The sequence below is a fragment of the Phoca vitulina genome, unplaced genomic scaffold, assembly GCF_004348235.1.
Source record: "Phoca vitulina isolate PV1807 unplaced genomic scaffold, GSC_HSeal_1.0 scaffold3, whole genome shotgun sequence".
Classification (NCBI taxonomy): Eukaryota; Metazoa; Chordata; class Mammalia; order Carnivora; family Phocidae; genus Phoca; species Phoca vitulina.
In genome coordinates, this window is record NW_022589706.1 from 44,343,476 (window position 1) to 44,368,242 (window position 24,767).

A 24,767-nucleotide genomic window follows, 5' to 3' on the forward strand; every position below is an offset into this window, starting at 1 on the left:
TGTCATAAATAAAAATTCTGGCATAGATTTACTGAGATATTTTGGACTTGTCATAGTTGTGTAAAAAATATAGTATAACTATTTTATATTTGTGTACATGATCTGGCTTACTAAATATCAATATTTTCCTTCCATTGTATTGTCATAAACAAGGATAAAATGATTGTCACACAGAACTGGGAGAGACAGGTTGTAGTACCCCATGTATCTATTCTAACTGTTGCATGCTTGACTCATTGGTCAGAAGGGCTGTAGAGGACCAGTTACGAAGCCATATCTATAACCATCTTCTGTGGGAGGTAAGGGACTGGAAAAAGCAAGAGTTTGTTTGTCCTCAAAGTAAAAAAAAAAGTTTCCCTCCACAATATTGTCAAGACAAGTACTGACTATTCCAAATATTTTGTTTATTCCTCCATTATCAGTTTAAGAATATGGACTAAATTTCCTTAAATTTTTATTTGTCCAAATGCAAATAAACTTAAGTTTGTTAATGACCTGTTTTTCTGGTGGTAACTTTAAGAAAGGCATTAAACTCACATCATAAAATTAAACCAATTAACTTAAGCTATCTTGCTTCTTTCTAATAGTGAAGGAGTCATATGGCTGTCAAAATGATAGATAAAATCTTTTAAAGTTTTAATATACCCTTGATTGGCCCTTTTCTAAATATTCCCAAATACGTATCAGAAATATAGATTTGGTCCTATTAAACTGCCATTTATTAACATTAACTAAGTAGCATTGCTGCCAGGAGCAAAAACAGAAAAACAATTTATCTCTCTGCCTTCTTCAAGTTTGCAAGATAAATATGTACCAATTTTAAATGAAAGTGAACATCAGTAAACTAGACAGATTTATTGAGTTAGCTTGTAGCAAAATGAGCTTGCTCCATTTTCACATACTTTTTCTGGTAGTAAATGTTTTAATCTATTGATGCCATGGAGAAATGCTGCATTAGCTATAAAACAGAAAGAGGACACTGTTCAGTGACAGGACCAATAATATGCATAATGCAGTAAACACTCTGCAAGAATTTAATGGCCCTGAATTCAAGTAGACAATACATAGTTTACTAAGCTGAGGGAGAAGAATCATTAGACCGTTGACTCCTTCAAATGCATAAACTTAACTTAGACATGATATGAACACATCAGTTCTTCAGTGTCAGAAGAAACTACATTTAATTTCAAAAAAAAAGGAAAACCATTCTCATAGGATACTGCACACCAGAATTTTGTACTTTGTTCTTCCTTTGGTAGTATAAGCATTTGATTCTTACTTTTGTTGTGAAGGGTTTATTATTTTCCATCACAAACCTCTCCTCTTTAAAACTGGTAGACACAGTAGAGCCTAGAACCTCACCATGATCTGATGTATCCGTGTTATACATGAAACGAGTGAACTGATGTTCAGAGAAGACTTGTAGGTTACGATGCCATTGTTTGGGGTTAAAAAATGTCAACCTGAGAAATCTAGGAAATGTAAAACTTACCTCCTCACTCTATTTCCAACTGTATATGTCATTTATTTAAAAGTAGATACCAGATTTTGAGGTCATACAGTTTTTAGATAAATGGCAAATCAGCCAAACTCACAAGTTGAGATTTCATTCAAAATATCATACATTGAATGTATTTTTCAAACTTTATTGACATTTGAAATAGGGCATCAGACTGTTGTGTTACTTCATTTTCTGGATGAGAAAAATTGTAAGTAATTTCTTGGGAGATGATGGAGACCATCCAATGAGCATAAACCTTAGAGCCGGATTGTCTTTTTTCAAATCCTCATTCTGTGTCCTATTAGATATGTGATTTTAAGGTTTGTGAACTTGATTTTTCTGCCCCACACTTTCTTCATCTGTAAAACGGTGATAATATACTTACCTTAAAGAGCTATTTTGATAGTTCAATGAGTTAATAGTGTTTCCACACAGTAAACATTGAACAACTGTTAGCTGTTGTTGCTATAAGTGCTTGTTGTTTCAAATTATGCATTTATTCAGTCATATTTGAAAATGCCCCAGACTACAAGCTATTTTGTTTTCAGTGTTCATTATTGTAAAATGTAGCGTGATGGAACAGAGTGTAGTAGTTTTGTTTTGTTTTAGTAATTAGATATTAAGCCAAAACTCAAATGGATTTATTAATTAAACCTCATATTTAGAAAATATTTACTCCAGCAGAGCAATTATGCAATCCATATCCACATTTTATTTTTAATTGTGTTTCCTTTTATTTTGCCTTTGGTAATATGAGTAAAGTTATACCAGTTATTCAAGAGCATTAAAGGTGAGAGGACCCTTGTACTGATTTAATAAAGTTAAACTATTTAGTGAGTAGCTTCTCTCTTCCAGGTACTATTCTAGATGGTGGGACACAGCAGTGAATAAAATAGAGTCCTTGAATATATATGTCACAGTGTGAGGGTTTCTGAGGAGGTATAGTTTCTATTTGAAATTTATTTGGTGTTTAATGTGTTTTTTTAAATAATCACCTAATGTGGTAGATGTAATAATAATACTTATATAATACTTAGTGTTACACTTATACATAACAAATTAAAAGTTTAATAAATACCAACTTTTTAGTAGATATCAACTTTTTTTGTTTTGTCTACAAGGAAGTTTATTTCATTAAAAAGTAAAAAAACAAAAAAAAATACACCTGATAATATTATACCATGATATTTCCTTCCTCAGTGCTCTAACCAGCAAATTAATTTTTATGATCCCATACAGATAGCTTTCAAGGGAAAACCAGCAGTTGGGAGCTAGTTAGTTTAAATAGACAGTAAAGTATGTTGCCCCTAGTCCAACCGAGAAAAGAATAATGTGATCCCTTGTTTCATTCTCTAAAACTTGCTTTTCCTCTAATTTGACACATTTCACTAATAAACAAAAAGTGCATTCAGTGAATTACTGAGCAGATGTTGGTTGAGTATTATAAAGAACGGAAGGGAAAGCATACTTCGTTGTTTATTTGTTTTAATTTAATTTTAGATTTAATGTCGCAGCTTTGGGTGGAGTATGGGTGTTGTACCACATTACATACATTTGAAGAGCTATCTGCTCATTTCTTTTCTCAGCTTTGATCCAGCTAATGCACAACGGTCACTTGAGTATTTATTCCTTCTGTCACCATCTCTCCAAGGAAGAACAAAAATCCATCAGGAAAAAGATAGTGAAGAATATGCTCCCTTTCTTAGCAGCATGCAATTCTTGTGTCAAGTATTATAACGTGGCAGAGCTAGACCCCATTATAAATGCTTCCAACTGTGAGCAGAAAATAAGTAGAAACTAGGTTTGGCTGGGCCAGGGGAATCTTGGCACAGAATTGTCACGGACCCACTGCAATGAACCCTGAAGAATTAAAGAAGGAACAGGAAACTCTCAGGAGAAAACTGCTACGTCGGCAGATTGCTCTAAGCTCCATGATTCATACAATATGTTTTCTTCCTTCATTAGGAAAAAATAGTAGCAAATGGTTTATGTATATCTTCTTCTTCTTCTTCTTCTTCTTCTTCTTCTTCTTCTTCTTCTTTTTCTTTTTCTTTGGCATATTTAATTCTTCTACCCTGGGCATTTCTTTCCCCTCTGCAGACATTATAGATTTCAGTCAAATGCTGGCTCCTTGCTTTCCAGGTGACCAAATTGTGCCTAGTGAGTCTGGAATCTGACACTCCCCTGAAAGGTGTCCCAAGAAAGCCTCTTGTTGGAAAACAGATCTTAAATAGATGGTTCTGAGAAGATGTTCTTTAGCAAAAAATCAGCGTAGTAAGTTTTTTCAATATATTATTGGTATTAATACTAACTTTAAAGGACTTTTTGTTTTTTTGTTGAAATCAAAATCAGATATTGTCACTAACAGCAGGCCATCAGATCATTTTCTATACCCGTTAAATATAACTTAGTGGATAAAGCAGGCCTGGCATTTAGAAAGTGATAGAGGTAGCTGAGAACTCTATCCCCTCCCTCAATGATAAGTATTCAGTGATAATAAATAGTGCAAGTAGCTTGCACTTGAAAGATAGTGTTTTAGCACTTGGGTTCTTTTGTTGTTGTTGTTTATTTTTTCTTTAAATTAAATTAATTAACATATAATGTATTACTGGTTTCAGAGGTAGAGGTCGGTGATTCATCAGTCTTATATAATACCCAGTGCTTATTACCTCACATGCCCTCCTTAATGTCCATCACGCAATTACCCCATCGACCCACCGACCTCCCTTTCGGCAGCCCTCGGTTTATTTCCTATGATTAAGAGTCTCTTATGGTTTGTCTCCCTCTCTGATTTCATCTTGTTTTATTTTTTCCTCTCTTCCCCTATGATCTTCTATTTTGTTTCTTAAATTCTACATATGAGACCATATGATAATTGTCTTTCTCTGATTGACTTATTTTGCTTAGCATAATACCCTCTAGTTCCATCCACGACATTGCAAATGGCAAGATTTTATTTTATTTGATGGCTGAGTAGTATTCCATTGTGTATATATATTACATCTTCTTTATCCATTCATCTGTCGGCGGACATCTGGGCTCTTGCCATAGTTTGGCTATTGTGGACATTGCTGCTATAAACATGGGGGTAGCACTTGGGTTCTGATGTCAGAGGCCTGACATTGGATCCTCGTCTGTCACTTACTACTTACTTAACTTATCTGTATCATAGTTTCTTTCTTTCTAATATTGAGCTAATAATGCTATCTACTTTATAGTGGTAATATAATTGTTAAGTGGATAATACATGTAAATTATTTAAAACCATAAACTGGTAATTAGTAAGTACTCAATTAATATTAATTATCCTTATTATTTTTGTCATCATCACTTTTCTTCTTTGCCAGAGAGCAAAGCATAGAGGCTAAGACTATAGGCTCAGAAGTTCAAATACCAGCTCTACTAAGTGCTAATGACCTCTATACTCAGTCTGTCCATCTGTATAATGGTGACAATAATCTCAACAGGGTTGTTCTGAGGATTAAATAAGATGAAGTAGGTTAAGTATTTGGCAAATAGACTGACATACTATAAATGCTAAGTAAACTGGACTAAAAACAGCCTGTTTCAATGTTATTAAGGAGAAATTTCACAGAGAGTACAAAATCTTTGTTAGCAATTGATTGTAGAATAAATATTTTGCAATGTGCAGTTCTATAAGTAGATGGTGAGAAAGATAATGGACTCCACTATAGAGAGAGATAAGATGTACTACCTAAAGAGGATTTTGTGTGCCTACTTAGCAGAAATGAAAGACATGCTTTGCCATCTGTAAGATTTGTCCTCTTCTCCTTTGTTCTTATCATTGAACAAACCATACCAAGTTTATATTTGGAGCCATTTGACTGTGATTTTAAAAGCATGTCAGTGCCAACATTTATTGACCAACAGTTAAAACAAGACAATGAGATAGAATCCAGTAATGCCTGGATGAATGATATAGGGTTCTCTGCCTTCAAAAACCTCCATATATTTCCAGAAGAAAGAGAGAGAGAAGGTAAAAATATCAAGTGCCAAAGAGAATAGTAAGTGAGACAGTATAAGTGGAATGAACTAGAATAGATAATTGGCAAACAATGACCATGAGATAAACATCCAGTGGGTTGTTCTTCTACTAGCCCATGAGCTGAGAGTATCTTGTACATTTTTTAAGAGATGTTTAAAAAAGAAGAAGAAGAAGACTGTGATGACAAGAGCCATGCAAAGTAGCCTGTATGTGGCTCACAAAGCCTAACTTATTTACTTACTGTCTGGCCCTTTGTAGAAAAAGTTTGCCAATCCCCAGACTAGAACATTACTGAAAACCTCCCTCCCCCACAAACTAAGTTGAAATTGTATGTTTATTCAATGTGGGACTGGTAAGCAAAGCAGTATTTATGAAGGAAGAACTTAGAACCGAGAGATAGAGTCTGGCTTAATTAGAAATAGGAGATACGAGGCATTCTGAACAGGGGCAATAGAGTGAGAAAAGTTGAAAAATAAATATAAGTGTGGAGTATATAAAGTGAAAATAAATAAACCATTGTAAAGAGTATGATTAGCCTATAGGATTAATAAGACATAAAATTGGAAAAATACTGTAAGAAACACACTTTTGGAAATTTATAGTAATGAATCTGAAGACTTGGGATTAATTCAGATGAATTGATATTAGCATCTCAATTTTATCAAACACCAAAAAAAAACAAAAACAAGTGAGTAAGAATCTTAAATCTACTTTTCAAGAGATTCAGTTAACATGTATAGGATGTATGTGGTGTGTATGTTCTTGCTAATGAATTCTGAGGTTAACTTTTTTTGTTTTTATTTACAGTTCTAGGAATCCTATCTATATTATTTATCTTGTTTTTATTAACCACAATATTATGTAATACAAAATCTTTTCTGCTTTTTGGCTAGTGAATCCAGTCCCAAATTGGTTGGGGTATCTGGAGTACTTCTACAAAGTACCAAAGAATGTAGTAGCTCCTCAGATTCCTAAACTACTCCTCAGGATGGTTTTTTGTGTGCATTGGGTATTTTTTCCCCTTACTGAATGACTCTGTGGGTTTTGTCATCTCTCTCTCACAGGAGGTGATGATAAAAACTTCCAATTCTATGATTAATTCATAAGATCTTAAGACCTCCTGTGAGACTGAAGGAGCAGTATTGGGTCAAAAGCAAAGCAACTTGATTTCTTGTAGCTTTTGATGTTTCTCATCGGAAAATTAGAACAGTCATTCCTGCCCTCACAATACATAAAATTGTTAAATGAATCAAAAAATATTACATTATTTCATAATTTGTTTTTAGTACTAATAAGAGTTAAAAAGTAAATTGTGATTTGGGGCTAATATCTAATTCTCTGGCTTCATTTTTTTTATTTGTAAAATATTGGCTGAGACTAAATGACATCTAAAATAAAATTCAGCACCCAAACCACAGTAATTATAACATATTTACTAAATCTAGGGTTAGATTAGATTAATTTTGAATATCTTATTTATTGCATAAGCAGTGGATATATAGAACCTAGTAATAGGAATCAGTCAAATAAATTTCTCAGGAAGAAATGGGTGACATTTTCCATAAGAAATTTGATTTTAGTCAAACTGCTCTGTCTGGTGTTTTTAACTTTGGCTTCTCTTAATGATTCCCTCTCTCTGCTATTCACTTCTATTCTTGTCTATTTTTAATCTCTTTAAATGCTTTCCTCTGAAAGCATTTAAAATAGCTTGTTGTTGGTAAATAATTATACTGAAAAATCGCGAATTATTAGACTGTACGTTTCCCTAAGGCAGAGATCAGTTCCTCCTCTGTACCATGTTCATGATAGTACCACCAAATTCGTAGTCTCTTTGAGGATTAAATAAAATTATCCATATAACAATTCACATAATACACGTTCAGAAATTGTTAGGTATCATGATTATTATTACTTCTCTCTGTATTCACAGCTCTAAGGGCCTTGCAAATAACAAATACATTCCATGGGCCTAATATAAATATACATCTATTTTTATGTATATAATAGCGTGGTCTTATGCACTCTGAAGGGACTCTCCCTTTGTTTTTGTTCTTTTGTTCAGCAACTTTATTTTTTTTTTTAAGTTTCTATTTATTTGTCAGAGCGAACGCACACAAGCAGGGGGAGTGGCAGGCAGAGGGAGAGGGAGAAGCAGTCTCCCCACTGAGCAGAGAGCTGACATGGGGCTGGGATCTTGACCTGAGCGGAAGGCAGCTGCTTAACCGACTGAGCCACCCAGGCGCCCCTGTTCAGCAACTTTAAATGCCATGTGGTTGTTACATAAATCATTATGACAAGGGTGTATCATTGATGATGAACCAAATGTAATGTTGACTTTGCTACCAATAATACCTTTGAAAAATTATTTTTATAAAAGCTATTACCAATATATTCCCCAAAGAGCCTACTAATAGCACCATTTTCTTTTAAAAGGTTAAATTAACCAAAAGATTTTACAGATCTATCAGAAGGATGGAAATTTACTACAAAATAAAAGGTAGCCTCAGTTTCTGCATCATCCTATAGATATTGTATTTAAATGTTTAAATTAGAATGTGGCTAGTGAAAGCATCTTATGAATTATTGACATTTTCAGTCTACACACACCAGGATGAAATTAATTAGAAGGTAATAATTTTGGAAACACATTATATAAAGCCATTGTAGTACAAGGTGCTTGAGCAGCACTTTTACTCACTGATGCACGGGTATTATTTGAAAAACATAATTTAGAAGCTGAGCTGCAGAGATTACCCCTATCTTTCATTAAATAAAGGATTAGCACCTTATTTACTGAAAGAGACAGATGTCTGTCAGAATTTTTGATATGCAGTATAACAAAAAAATTAATGAACTTCACAGATCTTTTTATTTCTGTTTACTGAAGTACTTCTCTATTTTTTTGGTGTATGTGAGGTAGAAAAAGGGAATGTTCTCTGTTTCAGAATAATGAGAATTAACAGGACATGAGGTATGCAGCACAGGTTTGTTTCTGGTGATAAGAAATATCTTGTTTCCTTGGCCAAGAAATGAGGAACCATTGTTTTTTATTATTTTATCTTCTCTGGAGAGATGCTCTGCATCACTAGTCTCAGGGTTAATAGCACTGAAGAATATGGCATCCTCATTCTCTGAAAATACTATGGTGCAATTCATCATTGCATGAAGGCATAAAAAATATTAATTGAGCTTTTTCTATGTGCTGAGCACTGGAGATGCCATAATGAATAAGATCAAAACTTGTATTTGAATTCCAACTCTACCACTCACTAACCAAAAGAGTAATGCTTCTTTGTACCTGTCTCCTCACTTGAAAAGTTAAGACAAGGAGAATATCTACTTCATAAGGTTGCTGTGAGATGATTAAGTTAGTATTGCATGCAAAACTTCAGGGCACTCTGTAGCACACGGTACATGCTTAGTGAACGTTCCTTCCTAAAATGCCTACCCTCAGGAAGATTCCATTTGTGTTCTCTATCCCTCTAATATGCACTCCTACCTGGATTTATTGACAGAAGGGAAATGGAGAGCGAGAATACAACAATTTCACTGAGTTTGCATGTTGTAAGAGCCAGTGTATATTAGATAAATGACAGACTCTGCCATCTACCAGTGTTGTTCTGGTCACATCCTTTAACCTTTTGAGTTTCGGTTGACTCGTCTCTGATATGGGAATAATAAATATCACAACACAGTGTTGTTTGAAGAATTAAATCAAGTGATTCATGTGAAAATATTTTGTTAAGTTATAAAGTGCTATTCAAGTGGAAGTATTATTGTAAACTTTTGATTATCCACTTATAGATGGCTTTGTTTATGGATGATACACCAGCAAATTTTCATCCAAGACTGATTTTTTGTTACTCACTTAGTTTGTCTTATTGCTATCTCCTTCACTGACCAGCTGGCTGGCGATAAGTGTGGCCCAAATGTATTTGAAGAGTCCAGGCCAAATGTAACCAAGAAAATAATACTGTTTAAAATCCTACCAAGTTTCGGATGCCTGGGTGGCTCAGTCGGTTAAGCGTCTGCCTTCGGCTCAGGTCGTGGTCCCAGGGTCCTGGGATCAAGCCCCACATCGGGCTCCCTGCTCGGCGGGAAGCCTGCTTCTTCCTCTCCCACTCCCGCTGCTTGTGCTCCTGCTCTCTCTATCTCTGTCTCTGTCAAATAAATAAATAAAATCTTTAAAAAATAAATAAATAAATAAAAATAAAGTGGTGAAATCATGTCACTTAAAAATAAATAAATAAAATAAAATCCTACTAAGTTTCAATGATAAAAATAGGCATTTATAAATTATTTAATGTTCTATAACTATCTTATGTTCCCCATAAGTGTTTTTTATTTATATTACAGAAATATAGAGGCATCATCGGATGATATAACATAGAAAATGTGTGGTATGACTTAACAGTTTAAAAGAAAAGAAAGTTTAAGCGACATTAGAATTAGACACAATTTCATAGTTCTTAGTTATGACAATTTAGTTCTCACAATTTTTAGCACACAACAATTTTATTTCTCTGTAATTTGCAATGCAATTTGGAAAAGCCTGGCAATGCATGCATATGCTCTCTCATCCATACCTTTTCTAATTAAAAAATGCAATTCAGAAGTACTGCATATGGTACAGATATGGGTAGAACTAATAACATCTTCTTTTTCTAAACAATAATATGGTTATTGGCTATATATTATATCTCTTTTATGAACTGTTGGGAAATGAAGGGAAAATTTACTAGCCTTTTTTTTTTTCCATTTCTGCCTTTTATACAGAATAAAATTACCCTTAGTTTGAATTTGTCATTTACTCTAACCACAGGATATAGCTTATGACATTAAGTTTGACAAAGGACAACAATGAAATCACTTTAAGGAAATATATAAGCATATTTGCAGAAGCTGAATGGACAATAAAGATAGTTTGGGGATTAAAAGTGAAAAGAGAAAAAGGGAGTAACTAGTTCCAGAGAGGACTGGAAATGAGCAATGACAGCTATAATGGCAGAATTCAGGATATTGGACCAGACCAAGAGACAGGAGGTACTGAAGAAGGCAGAGCCCAGATGTCATCGTACAATTCACTTATTTATGATCTCATTACAGAGAGGAGAAAAGGGAGTATTTTCGGTCTGTGTTTTTAGATCATTGCAGCCTGTTTTATAGCAGCACTTTTTTCTTGCCAGTATAATCCTCAAGACTATCCATATAGTTTTTCTTATTTTCCTTTTTTTTTCCCCTCCAGTTTTACATTTAATGAGTTGGAAATACATATTGCTCCTAAATTGTACTTTCCTCCACATCCATTAAAATATACAAAGACATTATACAGAGAATACCCTGCATGTATGATTGTGTATAGCAAATCCAGATTCTCTTCACTACTTTCTCTTTTTGCTACATGCTTAAAGTATTAAGAAGCAGAATTAATCACCTCTATTTGGATTATGTATTAATTCAGTAGCTGTTCACTGGGTACTTATTATGTGCCAAGCACTGTGAGGTTATGAAGGATATAGTGGCAAGGGTGTTAACTTGTATCCTTCAATTTGTTTGTATGAGTATTTTTTTCCCCAGGGGAAAGAAGCTTCTAGAATCAGAATTAGATGATGACAGTGACTGGCTAATCCTAAATGTTACTAAGCTTTTCAATGACAAATTATGTTTGCCTTGCCAGTTTTTGTTACGGGAATATGATTTGTGTGTGCTTGTTTCAACTTAAATTATAGGATTGTTTTACTTGAGTCTTGAAAATAGCAAATAAATGATAAATGAGCTACAGCCAGTCATGACATAGGCAAGAACATAATAATTTTCTCTAAAGTGAAACTGCCTAATAAATCTTAATTTTGAATAACCAGCAAGTAACAGAAGCAAGCTTTACTTATGCTACAGCTATGCCAGTTTATCTCAAATTAGACCAAGACCAGAGAATTAAAAGTAAAATTTTACCTAATGGCAATTGAGAAAATAGAAGTTAAAGTTCCTAAAAAATAACAATATCCATTAAATTGTAAAATAGTATTTACAGAATAACAAATACCTTGCCAATACTTTGTATCACATATCCAGTCTCCCTCATTAAGTATTTGTTGAAGAAATACTAGTCACCAAGAAGTTAGGATAACTGTGTTTTAGAATAAGACAAAGAGTTTTATGTGAAATAAAACTAAAGTTGTGTGTGTATACATTCTATGCTTCAGAATATAAGGGACACCTGGGTGACTCAGTCAGTTAAGCATCTGCCTTCAGCTCAGGTCATGATCCCGGGGTCCTGGGATCGAGCCCCACATCGGGCTCCCTGCTCAGCAGGGAGTCTGCTTCTCCCTCTCCTTCTGCCTGCCGCTCCCCCTGCTTGTGCACTCTCTCTCTCTGCCAAAGAAGTTAATAAAAAAATCTTAAAAAAAAAAAAGACTATTTAGAAGTATTTCAAGGAACAAAATTTGTTCTATCTATATTTTTGCAGTCTAGTTGCTGAAAAATGTCAACTTTGGTATGACTTCCCACTTCCAAACTCCACTTTCATTGTAATGTGCCTTGAGTCCAAACTTTCGAGACTATTGATTAAATAATTTCTTAAGGTGCTTTCTTATGCTTCTTTTAGTTGTCAGTCTGAACTCAGATTTGTGAGTATTCTAGTCACAAAATGAAGTGCATCTCCTAAGTAAAGCATTTAAATGACCTGTAATGAGGCATATAATCTGGTGAACACTGCAGTCACTCGATAAAGAGTGAGAATGATGATAAATTATAACAGTATAAATAGAGTTGTTAAAAGAGCCCTAGAAATACTATTAAAATAAGATTTGTATATTAATGAGATAAGGAATCTTCAAAAAAAACCCATTTGCAACTTTTTAAGCATAACCTTTTTTTTCCAATTTATTTATTTTAGAGAGAGTGAGTGAGAGCGAGTAGGGGGGTGGGGAGAGGGAGAAGAGAGAATCTCAAGCAGACTCCCCACTGAGTGCAGAGCCCAAGACCATGACCCAAGCCAAAATCAAGAGTCGGAGGCTCAACTGACTGAGCCACCCAGGTGCCCCAAGCATAACTTTTGATATAGGCTAGTTTTGTCTTCTTTTTTTTTTTTTAAGATTTTATTTATTTGACAGAGAGAGAGGCACAGTGAGAGAGGGAACACAAGCAGGGGGAGTGGGGGAGGGAGAAGCAGGCTTCCTGCAGAGCAGGGAGCCCGATGTGGGGCTCGATCCCAGGACCCTGGGACCACGACCTGAGCCAAAGGCAGACGCTTAAGGACTGAGCCACCCAGGCGCCACCTAGCTTTGTCTTCTAACACATGTGATACTGAGCTTTCAAAAAAGTCAATTGAGAGTAATGAGTGTGATTTTGACAATAGAAAACAAAAGAGCTTAGGTCAAAGCACAAAAATCTCACCCAAATGTAATTGTAATTACCCAAAACAGTATTTCTCCCTTGTTTTGAAACTTCCCTAGAGTTTTTATTTATTGTACAATAATAGTTCATCCATTCCATTGAATTTTTTTAGATTTATATCAACTGTAATCTGTGATTTTTAAGTTTGCGTTATGAACCCATTTTTCCCCAGCTCTTCCCCTTGTTTTTTGTTGGTCCCTGTTCTTTTTTCTGATTTAGGCATATTGTCTCTCATGAGACAAATGCTTATAAGATAAACAAGACGCTGCTTGGTGAGTTACATGAATATGTTACAATTTCCCCAATTTTTCATGACTTGTATTGGTCAGTACCTTAAAAATAAAAATGGAATCTAATTTGAGAGATACATAGCCATAACATGGCTGAGGATTTCAATTTGTTCTTAAAAAGGTATGTTGACTTGGTTAAGAATTTCAGAAAAGGCCAGAACAGGTGGCTCATTATTTATGTCAACCTTCTGATAACAGATTTTTCTGATTTTTTTCCACAATATCAAATATTGATAAGTGGGAGGGAGAGAAGTTTCTTCAGTAAAGATTCTGAATCCACTTATTTAGTATGAGAGCATTCCCCGTAAATGTGTAGCCTCATGAGGTTTATTTCTCATAAGACTGACATGGAAAATCTTAGGCCTTAGGAAATGATTGCAGAGTAGTTTCTTCTGAATCCTTGAGATGGGTAAAAAGCAAGACTACTATGTTAAATAGTGGTATAAACTATAGTATTTTATAAATGAGACTTAGTCAAGCTATTTGAAAGCATCATGTGTATAATTACCTTCCTAACTTCCAAAGGGAAATATTGGTGTTCTTATTATGAATATTGTATTTCCTATGTCTATAGTTTGAAATTGTGTGTTTTTTTCAATCTTAGCTTGAATAACTTTTGCCTTATGTTTTCTAAGTCTGTACTGTGTTTTTTAAGTTTATAATATGATTGCTTTTTTAAAAAGTAATTTTACGAGGGGAATGTTTTTTTATTAAAAAAAAACTATGTTCAAAAAGCAAGTATGAGTGAAATAAATTATTTACTTTCAGTTTGGAAGAGGTGAATAAAAAGTGCTTGGCCAATACCGTACCATTAATCTATTCTCTTTTCTCCTTTCTCTCTGTACTTCTCTCTCTCCAATAGAAGTGGAACAAAAAGGTAATTAAATACCTTTCATAAATTATATACTATTTATAGGCTAAGTTATTTAACAGTTTAACATTTAAAATAATTTTGTATTAATTCTTATCTATTTTATGAAAATTTATTTACTACTTCTGCTGCTCAACTTCACTTTAACCTGTTGTGATGACCAGTGCTGGTTTGATCCTTTTATCCTAAAACAGTTTAATCATGTAAAATTTTCAACCGTGCATTTTCTTCCTCTTTACTTTTAGATAAATAGTCAGAAAATCCAGTAGATGGTGATGGATAGTGATTGCTTTAAATTTGTTTTTATTTCTATACTAGATAATTTTCCATAGCTCTGGTGTGGTCTCCCATTCCTTTAATTTTTAACTATTGGTGGAAAAGGGGAGATGGTTTTCTGAAATAGCTTCTAAAAATTACTTTGGTAACCATGGGCTCATTATTAACCAACCTAAAGTTTATATACAATTTTGACAACAATGCCTATCCATTTTTTATAATTATAGTCATCATATTAGAAATTCTCCTAATCATCAATTTTATTATTGACTATAAATTGATGAAGGCCCTCTTTCTTTGCTATGGAAGATTTTGGTGGTCAGCTTTGCCCTTGAACTTTTCATTTCTACAAAAGTAAAACTTTGGACACTTTAGTAATGCACTTTCCTTTTTAATAACTTGCACATCCTCGCTGAGTATTATCTTAGATCCTTTTCCATTAGATCTAGGCTTATAGTTGCCATTAAAGAACTAATGACTAATATCAAGAGAACAATACTTTAATCATTAAAATATGGTTCAACATCCAAATTCCTTATGATTTCTAAATTTCTCCACCCAGTACCCTTCTAATCATTTCAAACATCACAGTGGACTGCATGATTATTTTTCAGTGCATTTGCTTTGCAAAAATACTAGAGCAGTGTTTCCCACAGCAGGTTCAGCAGAACACTACACTTTAAATAGGCTCTGTAGAAAGGGTTCCGTGATCAAATTAGTTTGTGAAATTTGTTCATCTTCCTTACTTCTGCCTTGGAGATTCACTGATGTACCAAAGCTATTAGAATCTCTGCCACAATTCTATTTAATATGATGTTTCTTAAACATATGACTAAGGATCCCTGTTTTCTTTCTGTGTAACATCTAGTTATACCACTTGAAACAGGTGCTTCAAGGACCACTCTTTGGGAAACATTGCTTTATAGCCTCTGCATTACAAGCCAGCCAAGGTTTCTTACCACTATTCACACAGTGTGCTACAGAATCATACTAAAAATGAAGTGAATCAGATAATTCCTGCCCATTTTCAATCTGAAGTATGAGCAGCAAAATATTGTAGCAAGTAATCTTGTTTTTTTAATGTTCTTCTCATGTAACAGTAAAAGGTACATGTTTTTAAGTTCCAATACTACTGTATTTAACAGGACATTTTTAACTGATTAAAATCTAGATCTTGGGTTCTCTTCTCTGTAACCTTTCACCTTTTCTTCTTTCCTTATTCCTTCTTTCCCTTCTTTTTCTTCCTTTCTCTTTTTCCTCCCAGTATCCATCCATCACTCATTTTTAATTGTGTGGGTTGCATGCTCTGTGTGTGCTATAGCAGCTTTAAGAGTTTTGGGTTTTTTTGTTTGTTTTTTGTTTTTGTTTTGTTTTGTTTTGTTTTGCTAGAAGATTCAGTGGCCTGTATTACAGGGCTTTTCTTTTCCTTTATTATTATCCTTAATTACTATTGGTTTTCTATTTATTTATTAATGATAAGTTATCGAATGGCTAATGTCATCAGAGGGAAAACAATATATATATATATTTAATTTCAAGTAAGATACATAAAATACTATGTATAAACATTTGTATTTATTTTATGTCTGTAGAATACATAGACACACATCACACCTGTATATGTATATCCAAAAAGGTTGTATCACATGTTTACAAAGGTAAAAATCAAAGGAAAACACAAGTACTCATTGAGAGGCCACATTTTTCAGCAACTGAAGTCAAAATGATTTTGAGCAAAAGTCAGAATTAATATGTAAGACACTTTGTGTACTCAGAAGAATGCAACAAAAGAATTAAGTGGTGGTGGGTATCTCTTATTAGAGTTACATTCCGTTTGGTGAAAAATAAAAAATCTCTGACAAAACATTAAATTAATATATTTATCATTTTAACTCTTTCCCTTCCAACAGTTTTTCTTTGTCCCGGACTACTAAAAGGAGTATACCAGAGTGAACATTTGTTTGAATCTGACCACCAGTCTGGGGCATGGTGCAAAGACCCTCTACAGGCTTCTGACAAGATTTACTATATGCCCTGGACTCCCTACAGAACCGATACCCTGACTGAGTACTCATCCAAGGATGACTTCATTGCTGGAAGGCCAACTACAACCTACAAGCTTCCCCACAGGGTGGATGGCACAGGATTTGTAGTGTATGATGGAGCTTTGTTTTTCAACAAAGAGCGCACCAGGAACATAGTAAAATTTGATTTGCGGACTAGGATAAAGAGTGGAGAGGCGATCATAGCAAATGCCAATTACCATGATACCTCCCCTTACCGATGGGGAGGCAAATCTGACATAGACCTGGCAGTGGATGAAAATGGGCTCTGGGTAATCTATGCAACAGAACAAAATAATGGTAAAATTGTCATTAGTCAATTGAACCCTTACACCCTACGGATTGAAGGGACATGGGATACTGCATATGATAAAAGATCAGCTTCCAATGCATTTATGATTTGCGGGATTCTGTATGTGGTCAAATCTGTGTATGAGGATGACGACAATGAGGCCACTGGGAATAAGATTGACTACATTTACAACACCGACCAAAGTAAGGATAGTTTGGTGGATGTACCCTTTCCCAATTCATACCAGTACATAGCAGCTGTGGATTACAACCCCAGGGACAACCTTCTTTACGTATGGAATAACTATCATGTCGTGAAATACTCTTTGGATTTTGGACCTCTGGATAGTAGATCAGGTAAGTTTGACTTTTGCTGGTACTCAAGGGGGAGATACTTGCAGTTTGTTTTTGATAAGTTGTTTTTTTTTTATATGTATGATTAGACTTACTCTGTTGTCTTCCTTCTGGCCTGAATACCTGAAAACTGTTCATTGTCTTTTCATCTGAGAAATGTTGCCATTAAGTACTTTCAGCTATAAGAATAAAGGTATAAGAAACTTTTTTCTCCCTTGTACAGCTAGTCTCCAATCTTAAGCCCTTCTCTGAAGGGCATTTTTATTATCAGCTGGTTAGTTCTTTGTGTAGTGAAGTACACAAAACCTTTACTAAAATAGAATGCCATCCTGTCTAATTAATTGTGACATGCCCTCAGAAGTGCTTTCCACTTGGAAAAATGTCAAGGGCTGCTTTGATATAATGCTTCAGGAGCCCTATGCCAATACATTCACTTTGCAGAGGGTGTCATATATGACCACCCAATTGGGCACATTGTCAGTTTGAGTGTGCACGTGTCCGAGTGTACCTAATTGATACATACAGAAAAATGTTTATAACTGATGAATATAGAAAAAGATAGACCTCAGTTTTATAAGAAAAAAACAATGCAAAACACTGCTTTGAGTAAACCAGAGATAATCTTTAATTCCAATTTTTTTTTTAAGATTTTATTTATTTGAGAGAAGGAGAGAAAGCATAAGTAGGGGGGGTGGGATAGAGGGAGATGGAGAAGCAGACTTCCTACTGAGCAGGGAGCCTGACGTGGGGCTCGAACCCGGGCACCCCCCCAATTCTTTAAAGTTGTCTTTTTCCTCTCTAGGACATACCATTTCCTCTTAATGTTGTTTAAAGATAGTTGTAAATTGCTTTATTATTTTAAGTTTTTATTTACACAACTGAATAGAATTATCTAAGTTTAGAGGTTCAGTTATTTTAACTAGCAATAATGCTGTTCTTTATGATAAAGTATAATGGAAAACTAAGATATAGGTGTCTGAATTTTGATAGAAATATAGCAATTCAAAGATTACGTTTTGTGTCTTTCCGTACTTACATGTTAATATAACTTGTTTTCTGCACTGCTCTTACCATGCTTTTACTAGCATGCCGTTCTGCTTCCTAACTTAGTTCATTACATACATCTTCTTATAAAACTAGATTCTAAGTTCCATGTGGACACCAGTATAATAGATGGCATACATAAATTAAAGGCTCAGTAACTCTTTGTTGAATGAATGAGTGAATAGCTTTCCACTTCTTACTCTGATAGAATGAGGAATTAGTTGGCGTTTTCTCTAATCTCTGAGAGGCCTTAGGCAGAGTGACAGCAGTGGCCAGCAATGCTAATATTAGGCCTAAGTATGGAACAGCAGCAAAAGCAACTTCTCCTTACTAAATCCTCAAAAAATCTCCTAGATCAAGTACAGTACCTGGTTCACCGCTGTACAGGTAAGCTTTTTCAATTTGATACACCCTTCAGTTGAAGACCTAAGCAAAAGTCAACCATCTGGAGTATTCTGGGAAGGCTTTTTTTTCTTTTCTCATAGCTGTGATATTCTTAAATTAAAATTTATATTTTGTCAGTGAAAACTCATTGTGTGGTTCTTAGCCTCTTCTGACTTTTAAATTGCAATAGGACATAATTTTAATTGCCTGCAGATAACAACTCATCTTTTCTGGTTAATCAGTGAAGAAGAGACAGTAACATGTTTCAAGTTTTATTTACTGAAAACATTATACATTATTTTTATCTCTAATAATAAATAGATTGAATTTAATTAGCTTTCCAGGTTTTGACTTGATGAATTGAAGCAAATTCTTAGTTTAGTTTTTTAAATTATCCTGAAAGAGCAAGACAATACCATAGTCCCTAGTATTTAGACTTGACACAAAGATATTTCCAATGGATATCAATATACTTATATGTGTGTGTATATTTATATGATCAGTCATTGTGGACATAAGGAAAAGTACACCACTCATTTAATTTTATGTGTTTATTTATGGGAGTTAAAATATTAAACCATCTTGCCCAAATACACTAGCATTCATGTTTGTTAAAAGGATGTTATTAAAGTGACAAACACTGAGAAATGGCAAAGTTCAGGTTTGAAACAAATTCCTAAGAGTTGTCCCTCTCTTTAAACAACAGTGAAGACCTCATCTGTTTTGCAAAGAGTAAGATTCCATATGTATTAAATTTGTAAATATAATCACAAGAAAAATTATCAATTTTCATGCATTAATGCTCAGATTTAAAAGCCAGCATTTTGGTGTGGACTTAGTGGAGTTTAGAGGTGGAAAGAATAAGTGTAGAAGTAAATGTTATGCATTGTGTGTGTGGATATGAGAATTTCAATTAGCATTAATAGAGGCTATTCATCTTATTCCTCACAAACAGTTTCAGCTGGGTGTTTTTCTTTAGTAAATTAGGTTGACATTTTTCAAAGAAATTGCCTTTAGTGAATTCTTATTATGGATCTTCTCATGAGTTTATGTACAGCCAACTTACTATAAATATGTGAGGTCAAAAAGGCTAATTCTGAGTTTGTAGATCTAAAGTGTATTTGCCGTTGCCATCTGTTGGAAGCAAGCTTTTTTGCTCTGATTTTCACTGAGTTCTAATCAATGAAAATTCACACTTCTGAAGTTCTAATGCAAAGGGGTATCTATGTTATACTTCTACTGAATATCACTTTTCTGCACATTAAAAAATCTGGGTGCTAGAAGTTAGGGGGCAAGTCTGTTTCTCTTGTACACATAAAAATCCCTTGGGAAAGCATACACGCCAGTAGCCTGCTGCTCTGAAGGGAGCTTGGGAGTCTGAAGGACTTGGGTTTGAATTCTGCCTCCAGTGCTTGACTGTGGGCACGTTGCTCAGCTTCTTGGTCTTGGTTTTCTCAACTACAAAATGGAAAAAATAACCCGATCTCTGAAAATTATTGTTAGATTTTAATGAGATGATATTTGTGGTAGGTATAACAAACTTAACCAAATAGCTACAGACCAGCCCTGCAAAAATTGTTCTCATCCACATTTTCTAAATGAGGAACTTAAGACACTATAGCTCATATCACTCAAAAACCCCACAGCTATTGAAGTGCAACCCAACTCCAGATTCATGTTCCCTCCTATGACACTGGTCATGGAAAATGTGCTTACTGAGGCTGTGCCTCTAGATTCGGTCATTTGATGGAAGTGATCTCAGTCTCCCCATATGCCAGGCACTCTCTAGATGCTAATTTGTAGTTCTCACGGTACGATTACCATAGATTAGTGCTCTGAAAAGTTGTATCTGTTCTTCAACCATGAAATCGGATGTATTTTCTCTTTTTCACAAGAATCCATTTTAAATTTTGAAATGGTGAACTTTAAGAGGAATGACAAGGAAAACAGTGTCTCAGAAATATCCTAAAAGTAGTTTCAGAAATCATTGAACTTCAGTCCCTTACTTTTCCCAGCACCCATTTTCAAACTGCTAAGTGTCCTTCCTTTGTTGAGTTGGCTCAGCTGCAGGACATCGGTCTGTGTTCTTTTTCAAAGGAAACCATCCTGGGAATGGTACAGTCTGTGAAACAGGTTGTTTTCAACAATAGCTGAATAAACCAATTAATATTAATGCAATTTTTTAAACTTGTTTTCCAAATGTTCATTGTGAATTTTAAGTGAAGTTCCTCCTTGAAAAGTGCTTTAATGGGCCTGCTCTTCTGGGCCAAGTTTTAAAAAGCTTAAAATTTGTTCTCGTTTTTGTCTAAAAATTTTCGGAACTGTCATCATATATTTTGCATTACATTAAATGCAAGTATGTCAGCATTTTCAGTAGTCTTCCAGTATGAAAGTAATGGAAAATGAACCCGTATTTATGTGATATTGCTATTCACATAATAATTTATATTTGCAAATTTTGTAGAAGCAGTTTTTAATAATATAGTTCTGTCTCACATGCTAAAGAACATACAAATGCAAAGAATTTCCAATTTATAAAAAGCTTTTGCTCCAGAACTAATGAGATTTTGATTCACGTTGAAATAATCTTGTTGAAACTGTTTCAGTCATTTTTGTTTACAGGTCCCTAGGTAGTGCCTGATACATAGTAGGTGCTCTGTCAAGATCTGTTGAATGATTTAAGAAATCAAAGAATGAATTATCAGAGAATAAGAATATCAGTCCCAAAATTTGTTTTATGAGGATTACATATATGCCTCTCAGGTAGCGTCACACTTCTGTACTCTAGAAGTTTTGTGATTCATCCCAGTTACTCCCCACCCCCAGCACCTACACTCACCTTCTTCCCTTCTTCACTCCGATTGGAAAGAGCTTTGGTAACCTTAAGCAACTTTAGCAGGTGTTAGGGAGACGTGCCAAAGCACATTAACACCTAATGCACTTTCTTTCAGAAGTAATTAGAAGAAATTAAAGTCGGTAGTCTTACAATAGGGAAGAAAGTGAGCAACTGTTCAATGAATTTTATATTCAGAACATATTCTCAAATTTTTCAGTTGACGAATTCCAGGATTTTCTTCAAGTCCAAAAAAACGGAACGTGTGTTATATTCAGAAATGAATAATAATCGTATTCTGTTGAAAACATATTTTGTCTGCAGAACAGCGGGTTCAGTTTGGGACACCTGTATCACAACTGCTTGGAAGCATTAGCACCTGAGTATAAAGTAAATTTAAAAGTGCTTCCTCTCTTTTTTTTCTGAGCAGAAAACCATACCTAGAGCTATCAGATCTAGAATTTTTTTTTTTTCAAATGTACTTTTAACTGAGCCTTTTTCCTATCTTATAAAATATGACATGAACTATATTTTCATCATTGCCTTCAGCTGGCTGTCTTGTAAGATAGTCATTCAAGCCCTCCAAATAATACTTAGCTGTTCCACAGGTTATTTGAGTGATTCTCAGGTGGGCATTGTAATTCTAGAACTACCTTATATCCTGATACATCCAGTGTGAGCGAGGCAGTTGCGTTACCTACCCTTAGCTATTATTACTTGTGGACTGACTTTCACTCTTTAGTTCTTTGTCCCAAACTGCCTTATGCCGAGTCCATTATTCATTAATATTAAACAGCTTAACAATAACCCACAACCCTCGGACCAACTCATTATTCATTAATAAATAAGACTGAGATGTGAGGTATTTTCTGGTGACTCTTCCTCTTCTGGTTCGCTTCTCAACTTCTTCATACAACAATCTAAACTTGCCTTGCCAAACATACAGAGTTTTCCAGTATTTGCTACTGAAGGAGGAGGAAGTAGCTTTAGGTTGATGATAAGAATACTCAGAGAAGCCCACTTCCAAAAATTTCCTAAAGTTAGCATTTCTAACAGACCTAAAAATCTGTTGGTTGAGATTTCATGAAACACATCAGGCAATCAGGATGAACAACAGAACAATAAAGACATGCAGTTACTGTTTTATGACTGTTCTTCTGCTTCCTGAACACAATCCATATTTTCTTGAAAGCCATTTGAGATTATGTAAATATATCCTTTCTTATATGCTGAAGATAACAGAAGCTAAAACAACAAAAGGCCTACACAGAACACTTTAACAATGCAGATAAGGTGAACCTTCTGTCCTTATAATATGCTAATTAAGTGCATTTGTATCTCTGGTACGGGCTGTGACTGTGTAGTGATGAATAAGAACTTTAAACACACATGACACCTCGTTAAAATGTAATTTTCACATCATATATCTGGGCCCTTTACTTTGACAGCTGAGTAAGGTGAGTGCTGGGCAGAGAATCCTGAACATTTTGAAACTGTCACGTGTTTCATAGGTAGCTGAATCTGCTTCCCGAACGGTTTAGTTAAATATGGTGCACCCTAATCACAAAATAGAGCCTGAAAGGAGCCAGATCTTAAATCAGACTTGTCCTGAGCCTGTGGGTTAGGATTGCTTCACAGTTCCACGTGAGAAGCTACATTGTCTCTACAGTTTAATTTACCTCCGTCTTAGTAACTGAGTGAGCTTTACAAAAAGAAAAAATAGTCAGCTACTTGTTGCTCATTTCATCCCGGTCTGTATTTTTATGCATCAGCTGCTGCCAGGTGTGCAGAGGAGCCCCTGTCTTCCTCCTGGTGCCGCTTCCTCCCGGTGCCGCCTGGAGTGCCGGCTCCAGCCTCAGGGCGTTGCCGCTGGTGCTTTTTCAGGGAGTCCAGCCAAAACTTGCGAAATGTGCCCTCGCTAGTCCACTGCCCCTCAACATCAGCTGAACTCTCTTCTGTTTGTCTTTACCTGTCTTTTGTTTTCCTTTCTTCATAACTGAAGGTTAAACCTTTTCAGAATGACACCTTCTGCTTTTCAGGCTCTGAATATCAAATCACGGAGCAAAGCTTGACCTGCCTTTTTACAGCCACACCCGCCGTTAGCCATTAATCGGACATGTAGGAGACAAGAGGCAAAGGATAAAGAGGTTCACAAATTTATTATGGGTTTTTTTTTTTTTCTAGAGTGATGTCCCTGATAAATGTATAATTATTAGAAATGTAATCAAAATCGTTTCTACATGCAACAAAAAGATGATTTACTTGTGAATAAGCTTCCCAACTCACACCAGCTGTCCCTTCCGTAGCCATTTCCCTGCTCATGAGCACGTCCAGCAGAGGGCAGGCAGGTGGAACTGAAATAGTTTTGCTGCTCATTATTCGCACATCTCCTCAGGGTTGGCAGTAGTGACTAAAATGAGATTTCTGATTATCTAAAAGTTCCACTTCGGAATACTCTGCATCTGTCCACATTAGCATGGGTAAATGAGAATTGATTTTATTATATAGGAAAGCCTGACATTTGCTTTATTTCTTTGGTTTTTTTGTTTGTTTGTTTGTTTTTCCTTCAAGTTTTAGGTGATGGTCAAGTACCCTAGAATAGGGTTGACCATCAAAAGTATGACTTTAAGGACAAGGGTATTTCCCTCTTAAGTACTTTTCTATCAGGAAGCTAAATTCTCAAATTATAATGATTAATGACCAAATAATTTAAGATACATAAATGACAGGTAAAATCTGTGTTGTACAGTTTTTGGGGAGAGACCTATCAGATTCCCCTAAAAACAAGTGGAGAACATTTCCTTTTTATTTGCTTAGATAAGAACTCTGCCTGTTTCTCTTTATGCTCTTCAATAGTACAATTCATGGTCGAACTTTTTGCATCCACTTACCCCAATTAAGATACAAATTAAAATTATCCAGTCCTTTCTCTCTGAAATGTCTTGTGACTGAAATATTTTAGCCTTAAAATTTGGATTTTTAAAAATAATGTTAGAAAAAAATGATTCTACCAAAAATATACAGACATGAGTGAATTGTTAGGTATTTGTTGATTTCATGATTTAGAATGATCTCTTATGCTAATTTTTTTAAATATAAGAAATGTCTTTGAAGAAACTTTTGCCTTTGAAAAAAAAGAAAATGGCACTTTATTATTTTTTTTTTAATATTTATTTATTTGACACAGAGAGAGCACAAGCAGGGAGAGCGGCAGGCAGAGGGAGAAGCAGACTCCCCGCTGAGCAGGGAGCCCGATGCGGGACTCGATCCCAGGACCCTGGGATCATGACCTGAGCTGAAGGCAGACACTTAACTGACTGAGCCACCCAGGCGCCCGAAAATGGCACTTTATTTAGAAATATCCTATTCAATAAAAAATATAAAATGGACTGTGGTTTTTAAAAACAGTAAACTTTCCAAAAATCTATGCTAATATTGCTATATAACTACATACTTACA

At 35.0% G+C, this 24,767-nt stretch overlaps 1 protein-coding gene across 25 annotated transcripts in view; it reads left to right on the top strand.

Annotated features, from left to right (window-relative positions):
• The window catches only part of ADGRL3 (adhesion G protein-coupled receptor L3), an 829,014-nt gene that overhangs the window by 511,463 nt on the left and 292,784 nt on the right, over window positions 1-24,767 (top strand). For 22 of the 25 annotated variants that reach the window (XM_032400452.1, XM_032400458.1, XM_032400455.1 and 19 more), the window contains 2 exons: window positions 14,055-14,069; window positions 16,250-17,050. In XM_032400452.1, the coding sequence (XP_032256343.1) occupies window positions 14,055-14,069; window positions 16,250-17,050 (816 nt within the window). The remainder of the gene's footprint in view (window positions 1-14,054; window positions 14,070-16,249; window positions 17,051-24,767) is intronic. The other 3 variants (XM_032400454.1, XM_032400467.1, XM_032400463.1) reach the window with 1 other exon arrangement.